Source organism: Rhamphochromis sp. 'chilingali', assembly GCF_963969265.1.
Source record: "Rhamphochromis sp. 'chilingali' genome assembly, chromosome: 3".
Taxonomy (NCBI): Eukaryota; Metazoa; Chordata; class Actinopteri; order Cichliformes; family Cichlidae; genus Rhamphochromis; species Rhamphochromis sp. 'chilingali'.
The window spans coordinates 22729957-22751909 of NC_137931.1; the positions used below are offsets into that span (position 1 = coordinate 22729957).

General features: G+C 40.1%; 1 protein-coding gene across 9 annotated transcripts in view; it reads left to right on the forward strand.

Moving 5' to 3' along the window:
* LOC308394200 (inositol polyphosphate-4-phosphatase type I A-like) overlaps positions 1 to 21953 on the forward strand; it is a 79119-nt gene that overhangs the window by 32457 nt on the left and 24709 nt on the right. For 4 of the 9 annotated variants that reach the window (XM_080878409.1, XM_080878412.1, XM_080878410.1 and 1 more), the window contains 17 exons: positions 2304 to 2545; positions 3320 to 3364; positions 3751 to 3869; positions 4494 to 4610; positions 4693 to 4772; positions 7967 to 8078; positions 8575 to 8665; positions 12955 to 13102; positions 15350 to 15480; positions 15562 to 15666; positions 15762 to 15870; positions 16107 to 16124; positions 17865 to 18051; positions 18138 to 18353; positions 20141 to 20282; positions 21215 to 21403; positions 21908 to 21940. In XM_080878409.1, the coding sequence (XP_080734535.1) occupies positions 2437 to 2545; positions 3320 to 3364; positions 3751 to 3869; positions 4494 to 4610; positions 4693 to 4772; positions 7967 to 8078; positions 8575 to 8665; positions 12955 to 13102; positions 15350 to 15480; positions 15562 to 15666; positions 15762 to 15870; positions 16107 to 16124; positions 17865 to 18051; positions 18138 to 18353; positions 20141 to 20282; positions 21215 to 21403; positions 21908 to 21940 (1951 nt within the window). In that variant the 5' untranslated portion in view covers positions 2304 to 2436. The remainder of the gene's footprint in view (positions 1 to 2303; positions 2546 to 3319; positions 3365 to 3750; positions 3870 to 4493; positions 4611 to 4692; positions 4773 to 7966; positions 8079 to 8574; positions 8666 to 12954; positions 13103 to 15349; positions 15481 to 15561; positions 15667 to 15761; positions 15871 to 16106; positions 16125 to 17864; positions 18052 to 18137; positions 18354 to 20140; positions 20283 to 21214; positions 21404 to 21907; positions 21941 to 21953) is intronic. The other 5 variants (XM_080878413.1, XM_080878416.1, XM_080878414.1 and 2 more) reach the window with 5 other exon arrangements.

Consider the following 21953-nt stretch of genomic DNA (forward strand, 5'->3'; position numbering starts at 1 on the left):
ATCTTAATATGAGAAAAGAAGCTGAGCCCAACAAAACAAAACAGAAAAAGCTGATTTCTTTAATAGACTGTGAAAAAACCAATTTTTTATGTCATGTCATTGTTTATGGGTTAATTACTTTGGTAATAAAATCTATGTGCAGGGGTCTAAAATTAGGAAAAGCTGCAAAATTAATGAAAACACAGTTAAAAATCCAAAATCTCTGTTCTTCACATTTTGTCAAAGCTGTCCAGTGGACTGGATTGGAGTCCTTACGGCCTACTTCAGTCTTCACTTCAGTCCTCACGTCAGGCCCTGGGCCTTATGTTTGACACCCCTCATTTAGTGAATATACATCACCTTTAAAAGGGGGCACAGCTCAACCTTGTGCATGTAGCACATGTGCACTTCTGTGGTGGTTGGGTTAAATGAATAGCAGATACATTTTGGGTGTGTGTGTCTCAGTGAATGAAGCAGTAATGAAGGCCCACGGTGGGAAAAGAGGATGCTCGCTCATTTAAATTCGAACCTGCAGCTGATTCATATTTGTAAAAACAAGATTTTCTGTTTGTGTCCTCATGAAAATTAATGTGATGCTTTTGACCTTCTTTACCCTGAACACGCTGCAAGGGGCCATCTCCGCTCTGGCTGTCTGTTTTGTATTTGCATGGAGAGATTTGCATATGATTAAATTATTGAATGTATTGCTGTGTTGTGTTGTGACCCTGATGTGAAAGTGAGAGCCACAGAAAGTTGCTGCATGTTTCTCAGATGCTGAGATGATGCCGTATTGATCGATCCCTGTTAGTGAAATCAGATTCTTCCAGCAACAAAAAGGGTGTACGGTTGAAGCAGAACATGAGCACACAAGCAGAATATTAAATAAGCTGGAGGAAGACGAGCTGAGCCTTAGAAGAACTTATGCTGCAGGCTGCGTCGGCGGCCATTGTGAATAAAGGCTCGAGTTCTCGACCCCAAAAGTCACATCCAATATTTTCAGTTTGTCCTGTAAGTTTTACTTTCTGTGACTCGTTCCTCATTTCTGTTCTTCAAACACTTTCATTATTGTATTTGTTGGAATTTATGTCGAAACTACACCACATGCAGTTTTTAGATTTTGTTTCTCTTGAAAGACGTCGTCCTGATGATGTCCAGCTAGTGTCCATAAACCACGAATTCTCTGACTCCTCTGTTTGTGCAAACAAACTTGTTATCACAATAGATTAAATGGACTATATAAGTCTAACCAGACTAAACAAGTCAAGCGTATTAAACAGAGAATAAAGCATAAACAGTCTAAAACAGCAGTGCAGTTTATTTATGTATTTATAGAGGACCAAAACTGCCAAAATTAAAATAAATAAATAAATAAATGCCACAACAGATGTTGCTGTTAAATGCTTGAAAAGAATATCGATAAATATAGCAGTTAGTTGATGTTTTCTCCAATTTGCTTCTTAGAATTAACTTTATGTTAAAGGATCAACATGCTGTGTGATGATTGTGATCGACTGTGATCTGAGGGGTATACCACGATTCAAAAAGGTCAACAACAGCAAGCTTTCTTTGCTCTACCCTAGTACAAGATGACCAGTATCACAACGGTGGTTGTCAGCTTCCTCTGTTAAGCCGAGCTCTCTAGGCCTGGTGTATGTTTACATAAAAAGGGGTATTTCACTCTTCTTTTACACAAAGAATCCCTGTGAGCGCCCCCTACCCTGATCGGACACGTTAGCATGTAACGATAAAAGGTGAAAAAATGTATAACGAACATAAAAAATATAAATACAAAAAATAAAAAAGTGAAATGCAAATTTGATTGTAAATAGGACAACATTAATACCCCAGAAAATCGTTAATCATTAGATTTGGTGCACAGATCGGTAACATAAACATTTTAACTTTAATTAATTACTGGCTGCACGTCAGATCTGTGAAACTTTAAACTGGATACTTTGAAACATTGAAGCTGACTGTCTCACAGCCTGGTAAACAAGATGTGGAGATAACTGTAGTCAGGAGATCAAAGTGAAATGAACTTGATTGATTGCTCTGGACCAAGTTATGTGTTCAGCATAAGTTACTATGGCGATCAAAGCTGAAGACTTAAAGCTCAACATACCTACAAATCTGCTAATCCGACTTCATGGCACAGCCCTCAGATGATGGGGACATAGGTGTATGTTGTTCTGGGTTTTGGAACTCCAACTGATCATTGATGCCTTAAGGACAAAAGTCATTTTTAAAAGATATAACATTGCTGTAAATTCTGGTTGGTAAACATCCCTCACCTCTCCTCTTCTCTCCGCTCTTGTCCTTTGTAGAGAGGTGAAGCGTTTCCTTGGCGCCGCCGTGGATCTGTGCAGGTGGAGGGTCACATCACATGGGAGTGTGCGACTGCACGCGTGACGGTGTGTGTTTAGGCCTCCTGCCGTCACTCGCTCCTCCCAGACAGGCATGGCGGGGGGCAGGGAGCGCAGCGGCTCGAGGACGCAGAGGCCGTGGTCGGTGTACCGAGCCAACACGCTGGAGCTGTCCAACGAGATGATCAGCTTGGCGCTCGCAGGTCAGAATAACGTGGAAACTGAGCTAGAGTCAGAAACTTTTTAGTGTTTTGTGCATTTGAGCAAAATAGAGTGTCAAATATAGTTTGGTCACATTTAAGGAGGTTAGGTTTAGAAAAAGGTCAAATAAGTCCAACTCACACTAATAAAGCATCCCTGAGATATTCACACATTATCAAAATGGTCAGATTTTGTATTTCAAAATAAAAGCCATTGAAATGTCCTGTATGAGTTTTTTACCTTTAATTTACAAACAGATTACAGGGAAACGTCCTGTTTTCACAGACGTATTTCCCTTTACCTTGATAGTATAACACGTCAGACTGTCACTCATTTAATATCAAGGCAGTCTGATTTGATCTGATCAAAATAAAAACCTTTCCTACAAAGGTAAACATGGCTTATAGCCATGAAAGGGATTACAGGAAAACATCCTTTTTACAGACATGCTATTAATCTAAAGGGAAGTATAATACCTCAAGCTGTCATTCCACGTCAAGTCATTCTGTGTATTTCAAAATAAAAGCCTTTATAAAGTCTGAGCTGTGTTTACCTTTAATTTAAAAAGACATTACAAGGGTGCTAGTTTCATTTTCATCTAAACATAATCAAAATTGACGTAAAGTAGCTTCAATGTTGCAGCTGGAGATGATTTTAATAAATGAACTGCTGGTCGACTTTGTTTTTTAGTACTGCAGCATAATTTATCATGTACAAAAGCTTCAAATGCTGTTTCTCTGACTTAATGTTATGATGACGTTTGTGTTACTTTGCAGGAAATAGTCAGGACCCAGATGAACCTGTGCTGGAATTCAGTGTGGGTGAGTAATATGAGCATTTATGATGGCTGTCCGTGACATTTATAACCCGTATTTAAATTTAGTGGTCGTTAGTGCCTCAGTTCATGATCTACTCACTGCAAGTGACAGTGACTACCATAAGAGCAGAGTCTGCTCTTATGGTAGCAAAATATATTCAGAAAATCTCCATAAAACAGCAGCTCAGCAGCAGAAATATATCAGACAGTGAGAATATATGAGTATATGGTCAGCTGGTTGTGAGTTAATGAGTATGTGTAATCAATCCAAACATTTTGAAACAAACTCTCCAACCTCGCAGCTGCAAGACTGCCTGTGCAACCACAAGTGCCTTCAGAGAGTCTTCCTGCTTGCCTCTTGGCTTGATTTGCTTGTGTTTTCTCACCCAGCATGCACAGACCTGGTGACTCCTTCTCTGGACCGAAAACCCAACACCTTTGTAGCAGTGAGCTGCACGACGCCGCCGCAGGCCTTCTGGACCAAACACGCCCAGACTGAAGTCATAGAGGTCAGACTCGTCACACAGATACAGAAACAGACTTAAAGTTACAGTTGGACTAATGTTTAAGCAGCTCTAGCTTCCATAACGTTGATTTCAGCTTGTAGGTGTGACTTAACGACGGCATAGTGACCTGTTTGCCACCACCCACACCTTCCTTATCTACGTCATTCAGTCTGGATGTGGAGGACGAGGGAGAAATGAATAATAAAACTGCAAAAACACACTTTTAGAAAAGTTTTGTTGCCAAACACGAATGTGACCTCTGAAAGAGCAATTTCAGAGGTCACATCACTTTGTATTGAATGCATTTATTTGCACGCCCCCTCAAGTGCAGAGTGAGTCATCAAAAATAAGGATTTTGTTGGGTAAACACTCATAAATATGTATTTTTATGCATATTTGGCAAAGTTAAAATGATACAGTGTGAAACCAGTGTATTTTTAGGCGTATCTGTATGTGTTACAATGACTTTCTTCTTCCAAAATGCCTGGTTTGAACTTTTAACTTAAATTTCAACGCAAATTGAAGCTGCTATTGTGTTACTTTTCCTTGAAAATGTGATTATGATAATAACAATAAAACAAAACATGAACTGCTGAACTATTTTGTGTAACCTGTGTCTCTCCACAGGGTACCAGTAACCCCAGCTTCCTCAGCAGCATTGCCTTCTTCCAGGACTCCAACATCAACCAGCTGACGCAGGTCAAACTGGCTGCGTATGATGTGAAGGATCGCTCGCAGGGCACGGTACGACCAGCAGCACTGATAATTTTATTTTAATAATTTGAGCAAAGAAGCAGCTCAGCGTGTGAACTGTCTGTCTGTCCAGATGTACATGTTGGGCTCTGCACTTTTCCCTGTGAAGGAGATACTGCAAGAGAAGAGCCACAAATTACAGCTCGAACTGCGGTAACACACACTTAAACACACAACACTTCTGCTTTTTTACTGCTGTATTCAAGATTCTTTAAATTCACCCCAGTTCTTTAAGCAAAACTCACTCCAACTTATTGCTGTTTTATTGCCGTCTTGATGCACCACTTTCACTTTGAAGACATAAACTGACTGCGAGTGAAAGATTTCTTGAAGCCATTTCTAAGCAACTGCATATTCCAATATCATAATTACACCCCCACTAATATTTGGTTCAAGGTCTCTTAGCATGTTGCACCTCAACCAGACACTTTTCACAGCCACCAGTGAGCTTCTGGTATAATCCTGGCTTATATTTGACTGCTATTCCTGGCAGAATTGGGAGAGTTAAAGTGTTTGGTTTCTTGGCACAATCTTGGCTTTTAAGCTCAGTCCACAAATCTTTTCAACAGGGTTTAGGTCGGGGTTTTGGGAAGGCCATTCCAGAAGTTCAATGTGAACCTGCTTTATCCATTCAAAACTAGTTTTAATGTGTGTTTGGGATCATTATCCTATTGGAACACCCAATTATGTCAAAGTTTCAATGGTCTAGCTGTTGATTTGAGGTCAAGTTAAAGATTTTGGAGGTAGTCCTCCTCCTTCATTATTCCATCCACCTTTTGCATCACCTGTACCACTGACAGCAAAACAGCCCCAGAGCATGATGCTAGCACCACCCTGCTTGAGAGCTGGTACAGGTTTGAAAACATACCTCTTGTCATTGTGGACAAATAGCTCAATCTTTGTTTGGTTTGACCATAAAACCTTTTTTCTAGAAGGCATCTAGCTTGTTGATGTGGGCAGCTGCAAATTGTAGTCAAGTTTGAAAGTGTAGATCTTCAAGAAGGGGCTTTTCTCTTGGTCAGCACCCTTTCAGTCCATGATGATGTAAAACAGGTGTCACTGTGGACAGAGATTTTGGTCTTCCAGCAGTTTCCAGTTCATGACAGGCTCGAGTCTTGATGGTTCCTGATTTGTTCCTGGGCATCCCTACCAATTTCCTCTTATTTGAGGGTAACAGTTTGGATCTTCTTCCAGACCTCAGCAAATCTGAATAACTTGTACTTAAGTACAGTTGTTTGAACCGATGACCTTGGAATCTGCAGTTGTTTAGAAAAGACTCCAAAAGACTTTCCCAACTTGTTTAAATATACAGTTCTCCTTCTTGGATCTTCACTGAGTTCCTTAGACTTTCCCTTAGTTTTGAGTATTGGTCAGTCCAATGAGTTCTATCAAACAATCCTTTTTATGCTGCAAAGAAAAGCTACCAGTTGGACACAATCATGATCACTAACAAGAAGTTAACAAACATGTGCACCCAGTGTTTTAAAGTTGTTAAAGATGCATGCTGCACAATCATTCCACCCTGGACAAGAACAGTTAAAAGAAATCATTAAAAAGACAAGATTATCAATCAATCAAGCAATTTATTTATAAGCAGATTTAAAAACAACACAGGCTGACCAAAGTGCTGTACATAATAAAAAAGTAAAAAGTAGATCAAACACACACAAAGAACAAAACAAAACTCAGTCACAATTAAAAGCTAGAGTGTAAAAATGTGTTTTGATTGATTGATCGATAATATTTTATTCATCCCGATGGAAATTGGGTTAAGGCTGCCAGCCTTGCCAGCACCATACACCATTTTCAAACAGGTTTTAAAAATGTCTAGTGTTGGAGAGATCCTAATTTCAACAGGCAGACTGATCCAAGGTTTGGGCGCAGCAATCACAAAGGCCCGGTCTTCTCTGTTTTTTAGACTGCTTCTAGGGACAAACTAGAAGCAACTAGCAGCTGACCTAAGAGTTCTATTTGGAGTATTTTTAGTTAACAGATCAGAGAGGTATGCCAGAGCTAATCCATTTAGAGATTTAAAAACAAGCAATAAAATCTTAAAATCAATTCTACAACATACTGGAAGCCAGTGTAAATGAACCAAGGCTGGGGAAAATGGTCATGTTTACGAGTGCCTGTCAAGAGTCAGGCTGCAGCATTCTGAACTAGCTGAAGATGAGAGAGCAGAGCCTGGCTGATACCAAAATAAAGACTATTACAGTAGTCAAGCCTGGATGAAATAAATGCATGTCTCACTTTCTCAAAGTCAGCAAATGACAAAATGTTCTTAGTTTTTGCAAGGGCTCTGAGCTAGAAGAAGTTGGCTTTTACAACAGAATTTATTTGTTTCTCAAATGAAAAGCTGCTATCAAAGAACACTCCCAGATTCTTTGCAAAGGGATTTCTGGATTTTTCCAGAGGACCATGGTCAACCTTAAGAGAAAAGCGAGGGTCAGAAGGTCCAAATAGAGCAATCTCAATTTTTTGGTCATTTATATTCAAAAGATTTAATGCAAACCATGATTTAATGTCATCAAGGCAGTCTAGCCAAAGAAAGATTACCATGACATTCATGCCCATGATGATTGTGTGTAAACTGCTGACCACAACGGTAAGCAAGAAATAAAAGATGCTTGAATTTTAACTGTACAGAAGAAACATTTCATTTTTATGAAATGTTTCTTCTTACTTTGAAAAGTAAGAAGTGTTGTCATTTATGTATTTACAACATATAAAAGCCTGCTTGTCATTTACTTCAATTTTTTTCTCCATCTTGACACAAAGCCTAATGTGGTTAGTCAAATGAAATGATGTGTGACGTCCTTCCTTTACTTTAAGTGTGTTTCCTGCTAAATTTGCAAGACAAAACTTGAAATGGAAAAAGCATATAGTGACAGATTTGTGGTTCTAGTTTTTAGTGTGCCACTGAAGATCTGCTGAGGATGTTGGATAGCAGAAGGACATGTAACTCAATATAATCGAAATGGCAGTGGTGGGTGGCACTCTGGAAATGAATCATCCGGCTGAGAAGAAGGATATTTAAAAAAAAAAACACAGAACAAACGTGGGCTGAGGAGGGAGACTTGAGGAACACCGCATTTAAAATGAATAGGAAACAGGAAGCAAGTATTAGCTAAGGCTGCTAAAGATGTTCTTTCAGAGAAGAAAGAGCCACTGACTGTAGAAGATCTTTATACAGCCATTGGTAAGAACATAGAAGATTAAAAGCGGATCTCTTAATTTTAACCTAGTTTGCAGAAGGTTTTTTGGCACTTAAAAAAGCTATTTAGGAATTAAATGATACTAAAAGAATGATTAGCAGCTTTAATGCTGTTTTATGTTCAAATGGGCAGATCAGCAGAGAACCAGCGGGTAGGGAACATCACTGTGGCGGCGTGGCAGATGGAGGAAAGAACAGATCAGAGGATGTCGATGGGACGTCTGCCAGAAAGTATCAACGGCCGGGTAAGAGGCTGGCAGCCACGGGCAGATTTATTTATCTTCCTTGTGATCTGAGTAGATATTTTCCATGATTGGCTAACACTGGCGTCAGTTATTATATCTGCAAGCTCAACAAATGTTCTGAGGTTAATTCAATTAATATAATTTTGCATTTGCATCAAAAGTTCTGATGTTTGCTTGTAAAGAATTTGATTAGACTTGTATACTTAAATATCTCAGACAGACTTCTGAGTGTTTACGCTTCATTGTCTCTCAAATGTTGGTAAAATGCTGCATGTTTGCTCCTGAGCCTTGCTTTCTGTGACTGCATATAAAGCATATATATTAAATGATCATGGTACAATAAAGACATCGCCATGTGGCAGTAAAGTCATTTATCTCGGGTTTGTGTAGAAGCTCTGGGAGTGTGGTGTAGGTGATAGTGGAGAGATAAAGGAAGGTGGATGCTGCCTGCCAGAGCTGACGTAGTGTAATGTTGGTGCTTGTGCTTGTCCTGCAGACGGTGCTGCCTGTCGACGAGAGCCTGACGGAGTCGATGGGAGTCCGAATCAAGTACGCCTCGTTGTGCAAAGATACCCTGCTGCGCTCAGGTGGGACAGCTTTGCTCTGTGACTCGGTGTGTGCAAAGTAGCGTGGTGTTAGTAAGGTTTTGGTGAAGTTTTGTTTTTCTTTCTTCTTAAATCAGTTAAAATAACTTGGCTACATTGTCCTGTACTTTGCTGATATATTTCTAATCAGTTTAATTAAACATTTGGATCAAAATTGTTTAATCTGGTAACTGAGTAAGCATTTAAAGACATGAATGTTAAACAGATCTTCCTGCATTAAATGCCTTCATTAGAACCCTTTCACATAAGCTTAGAGATCAGTCCGTGGATCCCTGGCAACCTCTGGTGGGAAGGAAAAATGTTTAATTCCTGGCTGGTTGTTGAGTGGTTGCTAGAAGCTGCTGCCAGTCACATGGTGGTGCACAATAAAACCTCCGTTAACAAGATGTAAGCTTGTTTAGAAACACTCGTTGTTTACTGTTTGAGTGAAAGTGAAACTCGGATAAACTGTCACACAAACCAGAAATGGCAAAAATTTGCCTTCAGTGTAAAAGTTGTGCCAACACACCACAACTTGTAGGTATTTTCTAATTGTTTTTTATTTTTATTTCATTTTGACTTTTGATTTTCAGTTGAGTTTAGTTTCAGTTAAGTTTCCAGAGTGGGTTTTCTTATTTCAGTTTAGTTTCTGTTGTTTGAAAATGTTTAGATATAATGTAGTTTATATTAGTTTCACTGGTAGTTTTAGTCTATTTAATTAAGGTTGAACAGGTTGATCAGGTCAAAGACAAAAAGACTCAATAAAAGTTTTTACCCACCGGCTGTCAAACATACCCTACCTCCACCCTGTTTGAAGGATAACTGCACTGCCAACACTCATTACACTTTATTTATAAACCGTATTTTTATTCATACTATAAAGCAAACCAACATTCCTACCTTTGTAAACTGTATTTCTTATAACCGTATTTATTATAGTAGCAACAGCCCCCGCACACACTGAGTGTGTACCTCACAATGCACCTGCTCCTCAGATTGCATGTATGTGTATGTATATATGTAGGCGTGTATGTGGAAATATGTGTGTGTGTGTATGTGTATGTATGCATGCATATATGTGTATATATATATACATACATATACAGTGGGGCAAAAAAGTATTTAGTCAGCCACCGATTGTGCAAGTTCCCCCACCTAAAATGATGACAGAGGTCAGTAATTTGCACCAGAGGTACACTTCAACTGTGAGAGACAGAATGTGAAAAAAAAATCCATGAATTCACATGGTAGGATTTGTAAAGAATTTATTCGTAAATCAGGGTGGAAAATAAGTATTTGGTCAATAACAAAAATACAACTCAATACTTTGTAACATAACCTTTGTTGGCAATAACAGAGGTCAAACGTTTACTATAGGTCTTTACCAGGTTTGCACACACAGTAGCTGGTATTTTGGCCCATTCCTCCATGCAGATCTTCTCGAGAGCTGTGATGTTTTGGGGCTGTCGCCGAGCAACACGGACTTTCAACTCCCGCCACAGATTTTCTATGGGGTTGAGGTCTGGAGACTGGCTAGGCCACTCCAGGACTTTCAAATGCTTCTTACGGAGCCACTCCTTTGTTGCCCGGGCGGTGTGTTTTGGATCATTGTCATGTTGGAAGACCCAGCCTCGTTTCATCTTCAAAGTTCTCACTGATGGAAGGAGGTTTTGGCTCAAAATCTCACGATACATGGCCCCATTCATTCTGTCCTTAACACGGATCAGTCGTCCTGTCCCCTTGGCAGAAAAACAGCCCCATAGCATGATGTTTCCACCCCCATGCTTCACAGTAGGTATGGTGTTCTTGGGATGCAACTCAGTATTCTTCTTCCTCCAAACACGACGAGTTGAGTTTATACCAAAAAGTTCTACTTTGGTTTCATCTGACCACATGACATTCTCCCAATCCTCTGCTGTATCATCCATGTGCTCTCTGGCAAACTTCAGACGGGCCTGGACATGCACTGGCTTCAGCAGCGGAACACGTCTGGCACTGCGGGATTTGATTCCCTGCCGTTGTAGTGTGTTACTGATGGTGACCTTTGTTACTTTGGTCCCAGCTCTCTGCAGGTCATTCACCAGGTCCCCCCGTGTGGTTCTGGGATCTTTGCTCACCGTTCTCATGATCATTTTGACCCCACGGGATGAGATCTTGCGTGGAGCCCCAGATCGTGGGAGATTATCAGTGGTCTTGTATGTCTTCCATTTTCTGATGATTGCTCCCACAGTTGATTTTTTTCACACCAAGCTGCTTGCCTATTGTAGATTCACTCTTCCCAGTCTGGTGCAGGTCTACAATACTTTTCCTGGTGTCCTTCGAAAGCTCTTTGGTCTTGGCCATGGCGGAGTTTGGAGTCTGACTGTTTGAGGCTGTGGACAGGTGTCTTTTATACAGATGATGAGTTCAAACAGGTGCCATTCATACAGGTAACGAGTGGGGGACAGAAAAGCTTCTTACAGAAGACGTTACAGGTCTGTGAGAGCCAGAGATTTTCCTTGTTTGAGGTGACCAAATACTTATTTTCCACCCTGATTTACGAATAAATTCTTTACAAATCCTACCATGTGAATTCATGGATTTTTTTTTTTCACATTCTGTCTCTCACAGTTGAAGTGTACCTCTGGTGCAAATTACTGACCTTTGTCATCATTTTAAGCAGGGGAACTTGCACAATCGGTGGCTGACTAAATACTTTTTTGCCCCACTGTATGTATGTATCCGTATGTATGCAGGTGTATGTATAACTTGTACATGTCTTTCTTGTGTAAATGCAAATTTGTCTGTGTTATTGTGTAAATACTTAGGCTATTGTGCTTTTCACACTCATGGAGACATGCCAAACTGCCTTTCATTGTTCTTGTAAGAGTGACAATAAAGAGCAATTCTATTCTATTCATATTGTATGCAGGGCATACGTTAGAGGCAAGACCTAGGAATATCAGCATAGTTATTACAATTAAAAAACAATTAAACAACTGACAAAGATAAAATCTAAGGATATGTGCTCTATAATTAAGTTTCTTAAAATTCCTTCAATTTTATATTTTATATTTTATATATATATATATATATATATATATATATATATATATATATATATATATATATATATATAAAATTAATTTTATTTTTATTTTAGTTTACGGAAATGTTTTTTCATTTCTAGTTATAATTATAATCTTGAATCTGATTTTTTAGTTTGGGTTGTACTTTTCACAGTTTCACTTTCCCTATGAGAGTAGTTAACAAATTTTAGAAGACAAGTCAGCGTCTTCCAAGCAAAGTTTTGGTCCCAAAAGTGCCCAGCAGCCTCTAGAAACCACCTGGTACCTGGGTGGGGAATACAAATTTTCCCCTATTGACCAGAGGTTGTAAAATGGTTGGATACTGGTCTGTAGCCCTGTGTCACTGAGACCTTAGGGTATTAGGTTTATGTGCATGGAAAACCAAAGGAGAAAGTGTGAAACAAACTGACTAACTCGTTGAAATTAATATTTAATAGTTTTAGTTTAATTTAATTTTAAAGATGCCAGGCAAAATGTATTCTGCACACACTGAATATTTTCTGAGTTAAAGTCCCTTGAGGACATAGTAGTGGCACTTTTTAACTCGCCTTACATTTTCCTGATACCAAATCAAATGTACACTAAGACTGTGATACTTCAAGTTTCATTGAGCGATCTTGTAAGCGTATAAATCATGGGATAAAACCTAGTTTCAATAGCCCCATTTCAGTGTGTAGGATGTAGAGGAACAGAAACGAGCATTGGTACCCTGAATGTTTGATCTGCTTTCTGATAATTCACAGGAAAAAAACTTCAAAAAGGCAAAACTTTGAAGACCCATATCACCATGTGGCATACATGACTGCTCAAAACAAGTTACAACATATGAACGTGAACATTTTTACCTACATCTTTATACCAAGCTAATCTCCGAGCAGTAATTCCGTCTCTGGAAAGAAGTGACTCATTTGGACACTTTTACAGAGCTTCATTAACCCTTATAGTCATATATTCTGAGAGGAGTATGTCTTCTGAATTTCAACCCTGCACCTGTTGGTTTTTTATTTTTTCTCTCCTCGTCCTTCATTTCTCTAACTCACATTTTCCATCAACATGCAGTTGAGTTGTATTGATTGTCCCCGGTGAGTGGGAGGTGTCTGTTTACCTCAGGGATTGAGTGGCAGTCCAAAAATAACGGAAAGCAATAACGTTGTTTACTGAGAAAAACTTTGGTCAGATCTGTCTTCATCTAATCCAAGCTAACTGAATTTTGTGTTGCTTCAGTGTTTGGCGGCACGATGTCGAGGATGTACCGCTTCCCCACCACTGATGGGAACCACCTACGAGTGCTGGAGCAGATGGCCGAAAGCGTCTTGTCTCTAAACATTCCCAGACAGTTTGTCAAACTGCTGCTGGAGGAGGATGCAGCCAGGTACAGCCATGCATGCATTTCTAAAGTTTACCAATAAAGAACATGTTACTTGTTCTTACTTATTCTTCATTTCTTATACTGAATAAACTGAACCTCTGTCTGTAAAACTTTTTTCGCTCCTTGCTTTGTGCTTTTAAAGAATGCATAGTTTCTCAAAATGGGTTCAAAACAGGTTAACACTGTGTAAAATACAACATCAGATGTTTCAACTGCAATATTTATGCAGGTGGAGAATTTTAGCAGCAGCCTGCTTAAATTCTATGAGACGTGGACATCATCACAACTGCTATTTCCTTCAACCATCACCAGAAATCAGATTTTCCCACCATTGCACTGTGAAGTCATTTTGATCACAAAATATAACAATGAAGTTGTTAAATATATTTTCCCTCAACTTTGGACATTACTTACCTCATCAACACTCGACATCTTTAAAGCCTGAGCTTTGACTCATTTCTTTTGTTTTCTTACTTGTTCGTCTTCAGTTTTTCTGTATTTTCCTGCTCTGTTTTCTTCCTCTTAGCTGTACGCCACTTTGGTCAGCTCTTGTTTTTAAAATGTGCTTACAAAGAAACTGAATTGACACGACTAATAAAAAAAAAAAAAAAAGAGGCAAAACTAAGTTCCTGTAATAACCAACAGGAGACCAATGATGTGTAAACTGACTTCGATATGGCTTACTGGTCAGTAGTTGGACAGTGTTTGCAGACAAGTGGGTGTCTTGTCTGCAAACACTGCTGCTGAGTACAGAAATCGGGTTGTCATCAGTGCAGTCACAAAGAGGTTTTTGTCGCACACAGCTAGCAACCACTTGCCAACTGGTTGGGAATACAGTCTTTCATAGGCTTGTAACTGATTTCGAGGCCTTTGTGATGGAGGCCAAATGAATATAACAAAACAAAAATTAGCAGAGACCTAAAATGCATGCTTTTGCACCATTATGGTTTATCCAGTGTTCCACTTCATAGATGCTCCCAACTCGGCGGTCTCGTGATTCATCTTCATAACTGTAGACAAGCTTGTGAGCTCAATAATTGTTTCAAACCTTTGAGGGGTTAAATATTTAATACATAAAGAACAAGAATCTTAATTTTAAATTTTTTTATAGCTTAAACTTCATAATACCCAGTTTGACCTCTTCAGATGTTTTGTTTTCTCTACAGCAGCTTAAAACCCAAAGAAATGTACTTTATTGCTTCATTAAACTTTGTGTCCTTAGTTTCTATGGACAAAATTTCTAGTCATAGCCAGATAGTTGGACGATCTCAATTTTGGTGGCCTCAGAATATCATCTCTGCTTTTTCTAGATGATTCTGTTCTGTTGGCTTCATTGGGTAGAGGTCTTCAGCTTGCACCGGGATGGTTTGCATCTAAGTTGCAGAAATGATAATGAGCACCTTCAAGTCAGAGGCCATGGTCTTCAGCAAAGAAAGGGCAGAGTGCTCACTCCAGGTCAAGGATGACTTGTTGCCTCAAGGGGAGGAGTTTAGTTACCTTAAGGTCTTGGTTGAATGACGGATTGGGGCTCTGCTTTGGTGAAGAGAGAGCTAAGCATAAAAGCAAAGTGTTTGGTTTATCGGTCAATCTACCTCCCCACCCTCAACTATGATCGCAAGCTTTGGATAGTGACAGAAAGAATGAGATTGCAGATAGAAGTGACAAAATAACCGTTCTCTGAAGGGTGGACAGCCTCTGCCTTTGTAATAGGATGGAAGAGTTCAGTCATTGGGGAGACATTTGGATTAGAGCCACTGCTCCTTCACATCAAAAGGAGGCAGCTGAGGTGATTCTGGCATGTGATTTGGATGCCTTATGGATACCTCCTGGGTGAGGTGTTTCCGGCATGTCCTGTGGGGAGGAGGCCCCAGGGCAGAGCAGGGCTCGGTGGAGAGATTGCATCTCTCAGTTGGCTTGGAAATAATTCAGTTTTCCCCCAGATGAGCTGGAAGAGGCGGCCAGGAAAAGGCAGGTCTGAGTTTCTCTGCTTAGACTGACCAAACCCATGACCTTGAACCTGGATGTATAGGAGAGGGAGGATAAATGAAAGGATGTTACATTAAACCAAAACAAGCAACAAATTATCCCGTCCGAGAAGCTGAAATCAGAGAAATTCCTTAAATTATGGAAATTATTTCTGATTATGGATAATTGCCACAGCTCTTATTGAAAGTCATTTGAAATGCATATTGAAGCGAGCGCAGTACTTGATGATTCATTTTTTCCTCTTTCTAACTATTCCGTCTGCAGGGTTTGTGAGTTGGAGGAGTTGGGAGAGTTGTCCCCCTGCTGGGAGAACCTGCGGCGGCAGATCGTCTCTCAGTACCAGAACATAATACTCGCTTACCAAGAGACACTGTCTGACCTCAGTGAATACAGAGGTCAGTGTACGTGCAGGCCCGAGTACACCTAAAAGAAAAAGTTAAAAAGATAACGACTAAGCTTCTTCGTCTCTTTGTCAGGCCCATCATTCAAAGCCAGTAACCTGAAAGCAGACAAGAAGCTGGAGTTCATGCCCACTAACCTTCACGTTCAGAGGATGAGGGTGCAGGATGAGCTGGGTTTTGGTTAGACACGAATACAAATTATTAAAAAACAAATCTTGCTGTGATTGCACGCACTTCTTGTTGTGCCTTTAAAACGTCCTTGTTTGTCTTTCCAGAACAGACATATGATGTGGTAACAGTCGGCGCCCCGGCCGCTCACTGCCAGGGTTTTAAGAACGGCGGTCTGAGGAAGATCATCCAGAAGTTCGAGGAAGCAAAGAAACAGTAAGTTGAGCACAAAGTGGGGCGTCACATAGGAAAATGAAAGAGGTGGGGGGAAGCAAGTTGCAATGACCTCTGCTCCTGTTTTGGGTTTTTATATTTTGCTTTATTCATCTTGTGATTTGTATTTAAACAGTTGTTTTTTTTTGTCATCTTTGTTTCTTCAATTTCTGCATTAATCCTGCAGTTCCCTTTTTATGGCTTCCTCTTAATTTTGTTTTTGTTACTTTTCCGATCAGCATATATGAGGAGGAATGGTGAGTCGTTGCACTGCTTTGCTTGTTTTCATTTGACACTTCTAAAAAAATACAAAATAAAAAATCACACTTTCATAGATCCTTAAGATTTGTACAACAATGTATTTTCAGTTTTAAGCTGGAAGAATGGGGTTTTGCATAGCTTATTATGTTAATGCAAAGAAATAACGGCACGTGGCGCATCAGTCTTAACAGTGTTGTGTTAACTAATATAGAACTAAAATGTGTGTCGTCTTAAAGCGAGCACAAGGTTTGTCACAAAGTTGTTTGAATACTGCTCACTTTATGAATTCAGTCATCATTTTAAAGTCCATTAAAACATGTTTCTGTGCTTAAAAAGTCAAACCCTGACAATATTAAAGAGACATTTTTAAAATTCTTCTACATGAGATGGTCTGAATTTGTGAAGCGAGTGGTATCGTTCCCCGTCCCTGGCGTTTATTGAAGTCTGCTCCATGTTGTCTCTCCGGTCCATTAAGAGCAGGCATGTGCATGCAGACACTGTATGTTTGTACATCTGTGAAACACTAAAGTTAAGAGTAGTGGGTAATGTCTCTCACTACGTTTTTGAAACAGACCCTCTGAAGCTTGATTTAGACTTCTGCAGGAAGTTTACGTTCTAACTTAAGACGTAACCGAAACCCTTCTTAAACCTAAACAGGTTGCTGCTATAGTATTCTGTTTCCAGTTACAGCGTATATTTCCTGCTGAAGCATATTTCAGACATAAGACAGAAACATTACAAAAATATACACCTACAGGCCACTTTATTAGGTGCACCTTGTCAGTACCGGGTTGGACCTTCAGAGCTGCCTTAATTCTTTATCGCACAGTTCAGCAAGGTGCTGGAAACATTCTTCAAAGTTTTCGGTCCATATTGGCTTGATGGCATCACACAGTTGCTGCAAATTTGTCAGCTGCACATCCATGATGTGGATCTCCTGTTCTACCAAATCCCAATGGTGCTCTGTTGCACTGAGATCTGGTGACTGTGGAGCCCATTTCAGTACAGTGAACTCATCCTCATGTTCAAGAAACCAGTTTGAGATGATTTCATCCAACCTGAGGCAGGATGGATCCATGCTGTCATATTGTTTATGACAAATTCTCACCCTACCAACCAAATGTCACAGCACAAATTCAGGCTCATCAGATCAGGTGACATTTTTCCAGTTCTCTGTTGTCCAGATTTGGTGAGCCCGTGTGAATTGTAGCCTCAGTTTTCTTGTTCTTAGTTGACAGGAGCGGGACCTGGTGTGCTCTTCTGCTGTATTCAGAGCTGCTCTTCTGCATACCTTGGTTGTAATGAGTGGTGGCTTATTATTGCCTTCTTATCAGCTGGCTGGCTGGCTATTCTCCTCTGAAGGCATTTTTACCCAGTGAACTGCCACTCACAAGTTATAGCCTTAGTTTCCTGATCTTAGCTGACAAAAGTTGGATCTTTATGGTTTTCTGTGGTTGTGGTTGTCTGACAAAGTCCTAGTAGATCAGCAGTTTGTGAAATACTCAGACCAAACAACCATTTAAAGTCAATTAAGTCACCTTTCTTCTCCATTCTGATGCTCAGTTTGAACTACAGCAGGTTGTTTTGACCATAAATGCATTAAATTGCTGCCATGACCAGTTGAACAGATGTACCTAATAAAGTAATAAAGCACCTAATAAAGTGGCTGGTGAGTGTAGAGTATCCTCAGTCCCAGCTCGGATACAGACGTGTCTGTGTGTCTTTGTTCCCTACAGTAGCGCCCTCTCCAGCTCTCAGTCCATCATCTACATACCCCAGGACATTGTCCGAGCCAAAGAGATCATCGCCCACATCAACACGCTGAAGACTCAGGTCAGCTACTACGCAGAGAGGCTGTCTCGAGCTGCCAAAGACCGATCGGCCAGCGGACTGGAGTGGACGCTCGCCAGTCTGGCTGATAAGGTACAAAAAGTTTTTGGAAGTGATGTGACGTTACGTGGGGACGCTTCTTATTTCATCATATATCATTCATACCTTCTTCCTTTCAGACCCGTCAGCTGGTGACAGTGTGCGACTGCAAGCTGCTAGCTTCAGCTATTCAGGCCCTGAATGCAGCGCGGCCCGAGTACATCGCCTCCAAAGCGTCTCCTTCAGCTGAGTCCGAACAAGTAGTGCTCCGCAACGACCAGGACACACTGACAGCAAAGTACAGCGGTCGCAACAGCCGGTCTTCACTGCATGTGGACTGGCACGAAGAGGAATGGGTGAGTTCATCAGCAGTTTTTGGCTGTTTTTTGATTCCAGATTTATTTATTTATTTATTTTCGCATGAGAACAAATGAGCTTCTTGGCACGCGTTGTGCATACAGCTTAAGATCTTAACTACACTCTGTACCAAGCTGGATGACAACCAGTCTTCAGAAGAGGACACGCAGTTTGTAATTTAACAGATTTCCAACTGAAAGTAGAAAAAACAGGTGAAACTCAAAAAGGAGAAGCTCTGGGTTCATTTTTCAATCTTTTTTTATTTTTAGCCATCTGTTAGCTAATATAAGTAAAACGCAGTATCTGAAAAAACACGTGAGTGGTGGTTAAAGCTTCAGGATGCTTATAAGTGAACTTTTGAGCTCATGTTATTGAAAATATATGCACAACTACGCATCAGAATATTTAAATGATTATCCTTTAATTAACAGTGCCAGTTTCCATCTTATTATTTAAGTTCTTGTCACTTTGTTATTTAGATTTTGCACTTATCACATTTTTTGAGTATAGTAGCAGAAAAAAAACAAAGTTTTTGTTTTTTTATATCACTACTGTAGATAAATATCATATAACAAGAACAGGAACTTCAAATGACAAAGGAAAGACATTATGCAGTCATCACACAGTCTTCATAGAAATGGTGGCTTCTCTGACACTGCTTAGTGGTAAATGATGCGCAAAATATCTTTATTTAAATTTAATGAACTTGAAGTGACATTACTGTCATGAGTGCATTTTGCCTCTGTGTACTGAGACGAGGGTCATGTAATGAAATCCATGAATCTTCGCTGATTGAATTCCTCCTCTCCTTCCTCTGACTTGAGTATAATTCCCTGCTGTAATTTATTTCTTCAATAAAAACAGTACTGTGTCCTGAACTTCCCCTCATTTAGTTATATTTTGTTTCCAGGAGGACAGACTATCTTTTGTTTGTAAAGTACTCTTGAGCAATACTTTTCCAGGCTTTCTTAAGGTGTTTCAAAGTGTTTCTTTGGACGCTGGCTACTTTTTTTTTTTTTTTTTTTTTTTTTTTTTACTCTTTTTCAGTCTAGTCCTTGTACCTGAACATTTCCACAGAAATGTGCTTTGGAAATCTGTTTTTTCTTATTTCCGTTGTGTTTTGTGTGCCTTTGCAACATTTTTCTTATTGCTGGTGTTTTCTTAAGTTGCAGTCCGTTTGGCCTCTCAGGGCCACCGTAGAAATATCACCTGGAAATCATCTGATTGACAACAGCTTCATTTTTCAGCATGACAATGATCCCAAATACACAAGGAATGCAGTAAAAGAATACCAGTGGAGTAATATCAGTCATGGATTGGCCTCCCCAGAGCCCAGACCTCAACATTATTGAAGCAGTGTGGGATCATGTGGACAGAGAACAGAACAAAAGGCAGAAACATCCAAAGAAGAGCTTTGAATGTCCTGCAAGAAGCCTGGAGAACTATTCCTGAAGACGACTTAAAGACATGACAAGAAAGCTGCCTAAGAGAGTTCAGACTGTGCTGAAGAATAAAGCTGATCACACCAAATATTGACTTTCAGGCTCAGAGTTGTAACGCTGTTTCTAATTGAAACTACATACAAGCAAACATTTATAGCATATATACAAAGAAATTAGGAGTGGTGTGAGACGTGCACGTTTTTTACTCCTTTTTTGCACATAAATATTTTCAAAGTGTCACCTTTCCTTTTTTAGCACATTACTTAAAGACGCTCTTTTGATTGGTTTGTTACTCTCTAAAATTGAAGCTGAAACAGCTGAATGTTGTAAACATGTCCTCTCAGGAGAAGGTGTGGTCAAATGTGGATAAGTCTCTGGAGTGCATCATCCAGCGCGTCGACAAGCTGCTTCAGAAAGAGAGGAGACCCAGCGTCGGCAGTCAGGACAGTACCCAGAGTGACCAGCAGGGTGGCAGCAGTAAGAAAGGTAAGAGACTCTTACAGTTTTTTAGCTGTAGTTTACTTCTGTGCCCTCTCATCAGCACTCTTTAATTTATGCTTGCAGTGTTATACTGTTTCCGGGGGGTGAGATGCATGTGTTGCTAACATGTTAATCTGGCTCAGAGGTGGTAAACTGTTGGAGGAAAACAGTGTCAATATGATTCAAGAGCTGGTAAATGTCTTTACTGACATGCTTTTGGTACCATTAATAGGAATCTGCAAACTGGAGGACTAAAAAATGCACAGCAAAGTCAAAAGATTGCATTTTAGTGAGTTAGGGAGCCATAAGAGTGGGAGTTGGTATAAAAAGTCTAGAATAATATGGGATTACTTTGAAACCAGCTTGGATCTCTTAGTTATGAGGTCCTTTATGTTGTGAAACCAGACGGCACAGGTGAGGGATCAGAAACTGCACAGGACCACAGTTTACAGCAAAAAAAGACTCTAAAGAAGAGGCCAGAAGCTCATGAGCCCAGTGTTTACCTCGTTTATAGGAGCCATGAGATCTGCAGTTATGAGTGAGCAGATGTCCCAGTTGTGGGACTACGTTGTTTTTTTTTATATCCCTCGGCTCTCCCTGTCCCACAGAGTAAGACAGTATTCCTGGAGTCTGGCTTTAAACCCAGTGCAGGTTAAACCTCTCGCAAGTCACCGATAAGATGTTAGCAGCTCTGCAGAGTTCAGAGAAAAATACCACAAAGAGACAGTAAATACTGAGAAATAGAGTTTTGCTCTTGTTTGTTTCCAACATAGACAGATATAGTGTGAAGTTATCACCACTTGGAATTAGAAGTCAATTTCACCCACCCGTTCTCTTTATTTATTTAAATAAGAAAATTGAAATATTCTCGTTGTTTTATACTAAAGTTCTAAACTTGTTTGCTGACCCCTTGATTTTTTTTATGTGGGTGTGAAAAGGCGATGGTGGGAAGTGTTTAGCTTTCTGGATCAACCCAGAAAGTATGTCAGAGGAATCTCCATCCTTACCACCATCATCATCATCATCATTAGAACCACCTCCACCATCATCATCATCTCCACCACCATCCTCTTCCTCTCAGCTTGCCCTCTCCTCTGCACGGCCTCCCAGCCCCGAACAGAAAACCTGTAGGTTTTGTTTTTTTCCTGTTTTTTCTCTTCTTCTTCTTCTTCTTGAGTCATCCCTCCACATCTATTTTCAGCTCAGGTCACTGCTTACTTTTAAGAAGTTGGAGGATTCATGAGCAGATTTTTCCTTCACCTCATCAGCCAACTTTATTCCTTGAGAAAATGCTCTTAAATGACTCGTCTTTAAAAAGCGTTCAGTGTTTTATGTGTGGTCTGCGTGTCTTTATGTGCACAGTGTTGCAGCAGTACTGTAGCAATGTAGCTGTTGTATCTGAGATTTTCTACATGTTGTAGCAGACCAGGGTCCAACATCTGTCCAAATTCCCCCCAAAACACACTAGATTTTCATAAAATAAGACAGAAAAGAGTTCTTCCTCGTGAGCCATTAGAGAATAAGGATGTTTGGACTCTGGTCTGCAGTGTTTCTTCTGTGTTGTCTCTGCTGCCCTCTATGGCGTACAGTGCTGCTAATCATGCATGTCGCACCTCCAACCCCTCTTCCAGATGGAAGCCCCAGTGCTGAGGAGGCGTATCCAGGTAAGAGCTGCCT